At 32.5% G+C, this 12,050-nt stretch overlaps 1 protein-coding gene and 1 long non-coding RNA gene across 3 annotated transcripts in view; both read left to right on the forward strand.

The window, feature by feature from the left end:
* LOC115882575 (fatty acyl-CoA reductase wat-like) overlaps positions 1 to 12,050 on the forward strand; it is a 51,344-nt gene that overhangs the window by 12,774 nt on the left and 26,520 nt on the right. The window contains exons 1-4 of one of the 2 annotated variants that reach the window (XM_030900763.1): positions 831 to 918; positions 6,372 to 6,607; positions 10,341 to 10,462; positions 10,544 to 10,666. In XM_030900763.1, coding sequence (XP_030756623.1) covers positions 6,391 to 6,607; positions 10,341 to 10,462; positions 10,544 to 10,666 — 462 coding nt within the window. In that variant the 5' untranslated portion in view covers positions 831 to 918; positions 6,372 to 6,390. Of the gene's footprint in view, positions 1 to 830; positions 919 to 6,371; positions 6,608 to 10,340; positions 10,463 to 10,543; positions 10,667 to 12,050 lie in introns of those variants that run through there. The other variant, XM_030900765.1, reaches the window with a different exon arrangement.
* LOC115882576 lies at positions 9,409 to 9,627 on the forward strand. Its single transcript, XR_004050204.1, has 2 exons — positions 9,409 to 9,547; positions 9,593 to 9,627. It is a non-coding gene; the product is annotated as an uncharacterized LOC115882576 (long non-coding RNA).

Below are 12,050 nucleotides of genomic sequence, written 5' to 3' on the forward strand. Positions count from 1 at the left end.
TAAATAAACCGAGATACCAATGCTCGTACCTCGAAGTTGTAGCACCATGTATAAGTAAAGGGGTGATTTTTGCTCGAGAAAAAAAACTCTTTTGCCTCCTTGTTTTTTAAAAAAATTGAAATTGTCTTGATCGAAATTTTATAAAGATCAATATATCAAAGGGTCGGTCATCTGAATTTTTACTAAAAAAAAATGGCTCACTTTCACAGGGTTCTACTGTTTTATTTCCATTATCGATAACGGTAATTTGATCTTGAATAGGCTACGATTTTGAGAAACTTAAAGACTTCCTGATTGACTCAGTCCAGCTGGCCCAATCACAGCCCAATCCTCTGTGAAATACACTGTTATTAGCTTTTCAGGTATATACTTTCTTACACAATGTAAAAAGAAATTTATTTTCTGGTATAGCAGCAGCCTCGTCGTGTATACGTGTTTTAATTTTTGGTATAATTTTCAATGCGTAAGTTTTTCTCGTTTCTACATTTGGCATCTTGTGTGATAATACCATGGTATTATCAGACTTAAATATCAGTCATGACTGAGATGAAGAAAACCTAGGCAATATAAGATGGCTATTTCTTGTTTCCGATAGTTCCTATCCGAGATAAGTTGTACGCATGTTAAAATACTCCTATCCCTGTCCCTGCTTTGGTTTTAGAAGCATCATAAAGCACGTTATTTTTTTTAGACTACAATACGCCAATTACGTAAAAACAGTATTATCCGTTTTTTTTTACGTTTAATTAATGGAAAATGCAATTGAATGCTTATTTAAAAATTTATTAAAGCAGATACATTTTTAATTTACATTGAAAGGAATGCATATAGTTTACTCGTTTTAGTAAGTAGGGTTATTACTGCAGAAACAACTATTATCTTTCGTATCACTGTTGTTCTACTAAAAGTGCTCTACAGGTAAAATATTTTTGTAATAATTTAAGGTTAAAAGAAAAATTTTACAAACATTTATTTTTTTCCTGTCGTTATTTTTTAGAAAATCCAAAAACTAATTGCACACTCTCATAGCTACCTCATCAGAACTATCTGATAGTATTTTTAGATTTCTAAATTAGCTAATATATGTCCCCGGATAGTCTTTAAAAGAGGAAAACTTTTTTATTATTGAGATTTTGAGAAAAACGCATTCGTCATAAAAATTTTTGCTTGTTCTAAAATGGTTAATCCTTTTTATACTTTTCTAAATTTCCGTACCGTTTTAGAGAAAATTAAAAAAAGCATGAAAATATAGTTGAATTTTTTCCAACTCCTAAAAATCAAAACGCGTTTCTATTGTAATATAATTTTGTTTTTCTTCTTTGATAGAGATTGTTGCTGATAGAATTTTAATTAACGTCATGAACATAAATTCATTGGTGATATTTTAAACTGTTAGATATATTGTTCCAATTATTGATTCACTAAAAATGAACAGCTCTAAGAAAACTGATTAATAAAATTATATAAGGATTCTTGCCATTTAACTACTGATATAGAAATTTAATTCTACGCTGTGTTTGTCATAATGATCACTCTGCTCTCACTACCGGTTTCGGAGTTTCGGAGCCCTACTCCATCATCAGGTGAGCTTAGGCAGATCCACAAAATGACAACCACGGAAAGATTGTCGGAAAGTATCGACACAGATTAGGTATCCTATAAGTATACAAATAAAAATCTTGTTCCTAATTCGTGGTACGAAAATTGTTTTTTATGACGATGTGCAAACGAGTCAAATTTCCTGTGCGCAAAAATAAACTCGTGTAAAATAACAATAAACAGCGTAATAGAGAGATATCGCTAAACCGAATAGCGTGCATGGACGTTAATAAGGCCAGGTGTTATTTCCTTTACGTGAGGAGGTATTAACTCTCTTCATTTATATAATAGTTATCGGATCGGAAAGAATTCTGTTCGCGTCGCGTCCGCTATTTAAACTTAACCTAACTTTTAATTTAAAACTTTGAAATTGTTTTGTTTACTAGGTATTTTAAAACTAAAGGGCTAAAGTGCTTATTTCCAGTGTTTTTATTGTTCAACGTCTGTCAGTGGGTTTGTTAGGGCAACAAGCAACAAATTTTCTTAGTAGGGATAAGTCGTCATCTGCTGTAAACCTATAATAAGCCTCTTTATAGGTTCTTTAATATTGGAAGAGGTGGAATCCATATTTTGGGCCATATTTATTTAATTAAAACTAATCCCAGCTACTTAAATATCAAATTACCAAATAAAACTAAAGTAATAATTCAAAACAATTCAAAACATAACCTAAAATAAAAATCTCGCCGGCCATTCCCGGTTGTCAACACCCGCACATGCCCATTTAAGCAATTTTTAAACGTTATTCAGAAATAACGCTTGGTGTAATTGATCCGCAAATTACGTCAGGCGGTAACGTTATTAGCGGGTGTTGCGTTAAAAATTGACTCGCGCATATCGTAACCATGATAAGGTACGCGTAAATACTGCATGACGCTATTCGGTTTTCCGATAACTCTCTAATAACTGTGCCGGTCAGGCGCTGTGCACAATTTTAGAGGCCATAAGTGGGCGTGCTATGTGCGCAAACTAGTAACCTAACTAGTGCCCGATTCCGAAAATTGGAACCACGAAAAACAAAACAATAAACAAAAAGCAAAGTTTATAATCTCTATAATCTGTCGTATCGGCTAGATATTAAGTCCCGAACGGGAGATTGCGGCCTGCGTGCAATGATAGTACTTTCGTTCCACCGAGGCGTAACTATCGATAGTAAAAGGATGGTAAAAGGCTTTTTTTCAGGCAAGCCAAATTATAAAATAGAAAACAAATTTCTTGCAGTATAGGTATATAATAAAATTATATAAGGATTCTTGCTACTTAACTGCTGATATAGAAATTTAATTCTACGCTGTGTTTGTCATAATGTGGTTTAATAATCAACCTGCTCTCGCTACCGGTTTCGGAGCCCTACTCCATCATCAGGTGAGCTTGGGCAGATCCACAAAAAACTAATTTAGATAATTTAGACTGGCAGGACCTTTAAATCCTTTATCACCAACACACAACCAAAACGTTTTTATTCGTAACTTGATTGATACCTGTGCATATTTATCTTGTCCAAAGGTATCCTCCAAAGTTTCACTGTCATTTGCTTTAGATTTTACATCAACATGACCACTCAAAAAATCTATTTTTAGCAAAGATGTCTTATAGTATGCATCTTGCACATATCGTAACAGCCCTGGGTTTTTTTTTTGAAGTAGTAATAGCCAGTTTTCAAATTTTCCTGTATTATTTTTTTTTATTCACTAACACTACTGGACTTGTTGCTTTATGGTTTAATCTCCTTGCAGCACTCATGGATTCACACACAACCCATATCGGCACTTTTTAAAACTGTTTTAGTACTTTTCGTAGGTCGATCCCACCTCTGATATCAGAATGTAGCACGCATTCTCCAAATAAAACACTGGATTTCTCTCATGACTCCTTCGTTCTATCGTAGTACTCAGGTTTACATAAAAGCGACTGTTATAAAGAGCAAAATCTCACAAATAAATACGATTACATAACTTGTATTTTTACTTATCATTAGTGTGGTATTAGTCAAACAATAAAGATAGTACGTGCAAGAATTCTCTGTATATACAATCGAAAAAAACGGCGTCAAAGACGGCTGGAGAATGACAATCGATGGTAATTTTGCCAAAGTCAAGCCCTAGACTCCATTTACTTAGCTCGTACTCTATTTTTAATAGCGTTTACTGCCAGTGAGCCTTAAGAAGCTTGTAATTTATTTTTATATTAAGTAAAAATAATTTTTCAATGGTGTAGTTTGAAATTGGAGAAAAACATATTATAAAAAAAAGATTAAAAAAATATCTTTTTTTAATCTTTCTAATACAATTAGCGTTGATTTTTGACAAGTATTATAATCGATTTTCATTTGCCAGCAATCTTTGACGCCGTTTTTTTTCGATCACCGTCATATATGTATATATTTAAATAAAATCTAATTATTTTTAAAAATCGAATTTAAAAATAACTTTTTCGGTTTACTAGGTTAATTTTAAGTATATACGAATTCAAAAAAAGCATAATGTAAACAATAATTTTTGATTTAAAGGTCGTGAAAACAATAATTATAATCACTGCATGCGTAAACTGCATTTTTTTAAATTAAATTAGCATCGTTTTGATACTTTTGAATATTTCAAAACATTGCTATTGTCTTACAATGATTATGAGTATTATAATTTTTTCTGAACTTGTGCAGAATATTATATTTTTCAATCAAAATATTAAGAATCCAATATCACTAGTCCGAAAAAGTAGCAAAATAAGCGTTGGGCATTTAACGTTTTATGTAAAACTGGCCAGGTATTTTTACACAAATTAAGAAGGAAATTAAAGATAAAGGATTATACTATATCAGTATTGTAGTACATTTTTTAGGCAGCTTCTTTATTTTTAAGATTTTGATGGTCAAACATCAACAAAATATTCCTTATGTTTGAACTAAATTTTCTCGAAAATAAAGACATAATTTAAAATTCCGTTACAATACGGAAATAGTTTGAAGTTTTGCGATTACAGTGATACATAATTTATATGGTTTTGTAACAAATTGCTCACTATTTTATGACAAATGCTGAAGCTCTACAAACCTTAATCAAGCCTTAATCAAAACACGTGTGTTTGGAATTTTAAGTGTGGCTTAACACGACAGGATCGGGCAAAGCCAGTGGCGTAACAACCAGGATTGCACACGGTGCCTCGTTGCATCGTTTGCTTCCTGGTTTTTTTGTGTTTTGGGATCGGTTTCTTCGCTTCCTGATTCCTTACCGTACTGATGAAGCCTGAAGGCAGTTACAACAGTGTGCACTAGTGTAGGTGTGGTTTTGTGAGTGTGAGTGTGCGTGTCTGCACTGGTGTACACTGGTGTATACGGTTACGAGTTGTTGAGGGCTGAGCCTTTTAATATTTTTTCTTCTTTTTTATACATTTGCCTCACTATTTCTTTCTTTTTCATATATACCCAATATATAACACAATTTTGAAATACCGTATGATCGAAAAATAACGGCATCCTGTTTGTTTGGAAATGACGATCGATGACATTCCCCATATAATTCTACATATAAAATGACATAAAAACTATATAAAATGACATCGAAAAAAGGCTGCGAGGAATGTCATCGACAGTCATTTACAAGCCAACTGGACGCCGTTTTTTTTCGATCATACGGTATAATAATGAATCTAGGCAATCCCCTTCACACTTGCCTACGGATTCAATGAATAATGTAATTTTTAATATTTGTTGCCTTCAATTATAAGTATATCCGAATTTTCCGCAAAAAAAAACAATTGTAGAAGCTTTGTGTTATTTTATTTATTTATTTTTAAATTTTTATTAATTACTCACTGAAACTATTATTATACACCTAAACTAGCAAATTTTTTGAAAGGATATTTAAAAAAAACATTATTTATTATTTATTAAAAACATTATATTGTAACAAGTACCCCACCACAAGTTTGTCCACAATCTTGGCAGTTAGCAGGTAAATTTAAGTTTTATGTAACAACTATACATATAGATTTTTTATATCCAAAATTTTTCACGTTTTTTTCATAGTTTACAATTATTATTTTACATATTTGATAACAATACTTTATACATTTTTTTACATGTAAAATATATAAAAAAATGTTTATTGGAGAAATTGTATTTCTCTGATTATAATACCCTACGCCCCTGAAGAAATCCTGTCTGAGTAGCATTATTTATAGTTTCAAACATTAATTAATTATAATATAGGATATTGAAAATACTACTTCGAATTAATAAAAATAGTTGGCTTTGGATGTGGTACAAGACATATATTAAAAGCATTTTACATATTTTTACTGGTATAATGAAAAAAATGTACATTTTATGGCTATACATAGCACAAGTTGTGTATCAACTTTTACCTGTAAAATGTAATTCCAGTCATTTTTTTCTCGCTTCAGCTTTTGCAACCATACGCTGAACATCTCACCATACTAAACAACACAGTTTATAAATTTAAAACAAAACAGTATTCACAAAAAACATAAAAATTCGCTTGGTGTCACCTCGAAATCTTGTCACCAAAGTATGGCTACCGATCAAATTTTGGCCTCAAAAATTTCTGAAATATAATATATATTTCCTTCGGCCACACACCTGCTTTACCCAACCCCTGAGAGCGATGCGAAAGTACAGCGTAATAGACTTTTAAAGGCTCAAGAATAATTAACTATAATATTTTATTTTAACTATAATATTTTATTACAAAAATTCTCAATTTCTAATATTAAGTTCTAGAAGAACTAATAAATATTTTTTTTCTTATTTTTAGATAGGTCCGAAGAATCAAGATGGCTGAAGAGTCAAAATTACCAACGGTTTTCAGAAAAAAACTTCCCGAGAATTTAGAAAAAATTAGAAATGGGCACTATACTCCAGAAGATTATGACTATCCTATATATAACTATTTAAAACCCAACGATTTAAGAGTCGATGAAAATGGTAGTGAGGTAGTTGAGTTTCTTAGAGGAAAAAATATTTTAGTCACTGGTGGTACCGGATTTTTAGGTAAATTTTACTATACCGGGTGTTTTTCCAAAGTATATCTCACCCCCTAAAACTTTTTTATTTTTTTCAGACAAAAAACGAGATTTTGTATGTATGTATATGACATAAATCAGGATTGATTGACGTATTCAATTATTTTCGGTCACTTCCTATTTTACCGGAAATGACCACAATTTTTTATTTTTGCTGACTTTAAATATTTGCGCTTAAAAAGTATAGTATTTTTCACTTTTCCAAGGCTCCTTGATTAAAAACTAATAGTTTTAACACAGCCCTGGCACCCTAGATACCCTGTATACAGGGTGGAGCAGCTCATTCGCCTCGGTTGATTATACGAAAACGGAAAGATGTAGAAACAATATACGAGGCATGTTTTTTAAGTAAGTACCGTTTTGGAATTTAAAAAAAAACGTGCAAAGATATCGCAATAAATTTATTTTTACATGAAAGCCTGTACCTTAATCTACTTTTCTACATAATTTCCGTGAATATTGAGGCACTTGTCATAACGTGGCACCAGTTTTTCAATACCCTCCTCATAAAATTCTGCCGCCTGACTGGTTAACCACTGTATCACAACTGTTTTGACTTCGTTATCGTCTTGAAGACGCTGACCGCCCAGGTGTTTCTTCAAGTGCAGGAATAAATGGTAGTCACTGGGCGCCAGATCAGGGCTGTATGGAGGATGATCTAGAGTTTCCCATTTAAAAGATTTGATGAGATCTTTTGGTCCGATTAGCCACATGTGGACGGGCATTGTCATGCAGCAAAACAATACCCTTACTCAACTTGCCACGTCTTTTGTTTTGGATTGCACGGCGCAGATTGTTCAATGTCTCACAATAAGATGCTGCATTGATTGTCTCATTACGAGGCAGAAACTCCACTAGCAATACTCCTTTTCTGTCGCAAAAAACTGTGCACATGATTTTCCGGGCAGAAATTGTTTGCGTAAACTTCACTGTTTTGGGTGATGATGAATGTCGCCATTCCATGGACTGTTATTTCGATTCTGGTGTGACGTAGGCCACCCATGTTTCGTCACCAGTAACAATTTTGTCTAAAAAATCTTCACCTTCATTGTGGTACTGCTCAAGGCAAGTCAATGCACTGCCTAAACGTTGGATTTTGTAAAAATCCGTCAACATTTTCGGAACCCAACGTGAACACAATTTCCGGTAATTCAAGTTCTCGGTCACAATGCGATGCAAAACACTACGAGAACATTGAGGAAAGTAGTCGCACAATGATGAAATTGTGAAGCGTCTGTTTTCTTTCACGTTTTCGTCCACTTTCTGCACCAAATCTTCATTAACGACCGAAGGACGCCCACTCCGTTCTTCATCATGCACATTTGTGCGGCCATCTTTAAATGCTCTCACCCATTTCCTTACCATTCCATCACTCATAATGTTTTGTCCGTAAACTTCACAGATCTCACGATGAATATCGATCGGTTTTACGCCTTTAGCACTAAGAAATCGTATGACAGCCCGTACTTCACAATCGGCGGGGCTCACGATTGTCGGAGGCATCTTAAACACTCAATAAACAACGTATACAATGAAGAATCAGACTGTACTGGCGTCTGTGCATAGACAAGAGATGTAGGTAACCAGCGCGCATGCGCGGAACGCCGACCGTAGCGCTGCGGCGGCGGAATCGCAAAACGGTACTTACTTAAAAAACATGCCTCGTATTTTATGAGTATATGTAGGAAGGCAATGTGCACAATTTATAATTATTTTGAAATATACAGGGTGTTTCAGAACTAAGGTATATACCAAAGTTATATTTCTTCTTAAAAAAAGACATTTATTATAAGTGTTGAATATGTTGAAAATCTTTGGTTTTTGAGATATTTAAATATGCATGCTACAATACAATATATTATTAACACCCTGTATACATTGCTTTTCAGAATTAATTATTGTACTGAGTTTAAAGGTAAAGAAATAGACTTTACTGAAAAATGTTATTGCTTATTTAAATTTATACAGGAGTACCAAAAATTGCTGATCTATTTTAAGGGTTTATTTTATATAAAAACTTCGTTATTTCAAATACAACACCCTGTATTTTTTAAAATAAATCGAAGCAGATTCAAATGCTCTTTCAAACTATATTAGGGTTTCCTATGCCTATTTAGCTCAAATTTTGAATAATAAGCGATTTTTCAATAAAATGGCAATTAAGATGGCTGTTGTCGCTATGGCAATTTTCTAGTTTATGGACAGTTATTTTTACTCGACCAAAGAGTATATAGATAAGACAAGAGACGACAGTGAACAAAGAAGTCGAATTTCGCGAGAGAGACGCAGATATATTAAAATTTAAAGGTCCCATCAAGTCCCATTTTGTCTGTTGCCAAGTATATTTCTTTGAAAAATAAACAAGATTTTCTGAAAATAAATTAATAACATAAGAAGGATATAAGTAACGTATGTTAATACGGAAATGTAAATTTTTAGTTTAGGTTGGTTTAGGTTCTTTTTTCGCAATGTACTGATAATATCAAAGAAACAGAATGACTAAGTTGATCGATTTCAAAGATAAACAGATAAAATCTCAAAATCTGACAACGGCGTATTTTATCTAATCTAAAATATAACCTATGATTTTAGGACGCTAATCAGCTGTGCTAATCAAGCTTAAACATAAACAAATCTGATTAGTTGTTTTCTTGCATTTTTGCCTTTTTAAAGTGTGTTTTCAGAGTTTTTCGATATCTTATAGTTTTGAGAGTTTTTAAGGTTTAATTTTAGTACTGTTTTTGTTGCGTACTAATTTGTAAATATTGTTAAATATGAATACTGAACAGGACACGAGTAGCAGGAAAAGACGAGATGGTGGCAATGTGTGTGCTTACAAAGACTGCAAAAATAGGTCTTATTCTTCGACAAACATAATATTTCACTCTTTTCCAAAGGATCCTGAAAAGTTATTAAACTAAGAAAGAAGACTTAAAGAAGTTATTAAACTAAGATCGAAGACATGGTTAGAAGCTTGTAATATATTTTTTACAAAAAAAATTCAGCAACTCTATTTTTTTGTACATAAACTCCACATTGTGATTTTACACTTGTTCAAGTCCATATGTAAAAAAAATACACGTAAATAAAACATTTCTTACAAATCGACTTGGTCACTTTATCTTGTTTACAAACGATATACAAAATATTGCTTTTATTATCTTTATTCCCCGACAAATATGTTTCTAATTATAATTTATTTTATATAAAATATTTAGAAAACTCATTTTTTTTCGTTTCTATTTATTTCTTTACCCATACAGTAACTATTTATAAGCTATACAGGCAAGTTTTAATAATAGTCTATTTTAAATTTCCCGCGAAAAAATTACGAAAATTTAAAGGGACAAGCAAGACGAGGTCACTCTCCCCACCACTCAAACATGAAAGGTACCGCGCGAACTGTCGTCTCTTGTCTTATTAATTTGACTTGACAAAAATTTACAAACAATTATTTTGCGTTTTCGTATAATTAATCGAGGCGAGTGAGGTGCGACACCCTGTATGTCTTAAACTAACATACCAAATCTCGTTTTTTTGTCTGAAGAAATAAAAATGTTATAGGGGTAACACAACTTTTTTATTACTAAATGATACTAGTCCTACATTTATTTTGCGTAATTACAAATTAAATTTTAACCATATAAATACAATTTTTTAATAAAATTATATTGAGTATTATATTGATTTTTGATTTTTAGGAAAACTTTTGATAGAAAAATTACTCAGATGCTGCAAGGACATAGGAACCGTCTATATAATAATAAGGACAAAAAAAGGCAAATCAATGGAAGAAAGGATCAATGAATTTTTAGACAACTGGGTAAAGAAAAAAAATAATCCATAGTATATCTATTTTATTAATATATTTCGATTTTTCTTAATTATATAATTTTTTTCTAAGGCTTTCGTAAAATTATCAGAAATATATCCGGATTACAGAAAAAAATTGGTAGGACTGAGTGGAGATATTGCCGAACCTGGTTTAGGACTGTCAGAAGAATCTAAAAAACTTATAATGGATAGGGTACGTATTTTGAATGTAGCTAATAGTCGAAAATACGTACCCTGTATTTTCGACTATTAGCTACATTCAGGAAAACACCCTGTGTATAATATCCCTTACCATTAGCGTAACAAGCAATTTATGGGGTGGGCCTGGGGGAGGGGGGCTGGGATTGAGCCCAGCTGGGGCACTTTTGTTGCACTTTTATTTTTTTTTTTTTGAATGAAAAATAATTTCAAAAACACATTTTTTGAATAAAACGTTTAGATGAATTTCTCTATCAATAAATTTCATAGACTTGGTTATCAAACCGTGTTCCCGTAGATTACTTAAATACCTACCAATTTTCTAAAAAAAATTAAAATTAACACATTTTTTGAACACAACAAAATAACATTAACTAAACAAAACTAGAAAAGGTCATTTTTACTATATCACAAGCAAATAAAAATTAATATGTAGCCAAGATTTGTAAAATTCAAGATTTCTCTGGGGGGGGGGCACCCCCGGGCACCCCTGTAGTTACGCCAATGTCCCTTACATATTTAGATTATCTCCTATAGTTCAGTCATTGGAGATTTTTGCTTGGAAAAAAGTCTTATACGTTTTGGGGTCGCTAACTAAAATCCATAAAATGCACATTTCCAGGCTTGCCGCCGACGCCGCCATTTTGCTAAGATGGCGCCCAAAATCGGTATTTTGTAAATATCTCGAAAACTATGCGTTTTTCGTAAAAATTTGAGGAGAGCAAAATTAAAGAGAATAAATTTCCTATAAAAAAGGTTCTATGAAAATTTTCAATTATAATATCACAAGAGCTTAAATTATTTTCGGAAATTTTTTTGAGGGCACGAATATTTTGAAAATTATCCCGAGTCGAAGACGAGTGTATAGCGAAATGTCGCGATTTGGAAAAGTAAACCAACAAGTCATTAAAGAAGAAATTGAAAATATAAAACCAGATAACACCCGAAAATCAAAATCAAGTGTATGGAAACAGTTTGTTCAATTTTGTGATGAAAAGTCGTATAATATTCATGAGTGTATGAGTGTAGTACAGCTGGCTACTATACTGGAGGACTACGCATTTAATATGAAAAAAAAAATTTTGAAGATTATAAGGAAAGTGTGGTCAAAGTGATGGAACTCTACTGCTAAGCAGTTGCAAGAAATTTATTACGAAAGATATAAAATAAAATTTAATCCGTTTTCTGATGTGGAATTTGTGACCGCCAGAGCTGCACGCGATGCTAAGCGCAAAATACTACAGATTCAGCAAAAAGAAAAGTGAGTGCTTCAGCCTTAACCAGTGACGAATACAAAAAAATTATTGAAATGTGGGATGAAAATACTCCAGATGGGTTGCAGCGTAAATTTTTTCACATAGTTTCACATGAGCTGGCAT

Source organism: Sitophilus oryzae, unplaced genomic scaffold, assembly GCF_002938485.1.
Source record: "Sitophilus oryzae breed Bouriz unplaced genomic scaffold, Soryzae_2.0 scaffold_1789_pilon_pilon, whole genome shotgun sequence".
Classification (NCBI taxonomy): Eukaryota; Metazoa; Arthropoda; class Insecta; order Coleoptera; family Curculionidae; genus Sitophilus; species Sitophilus oryzae.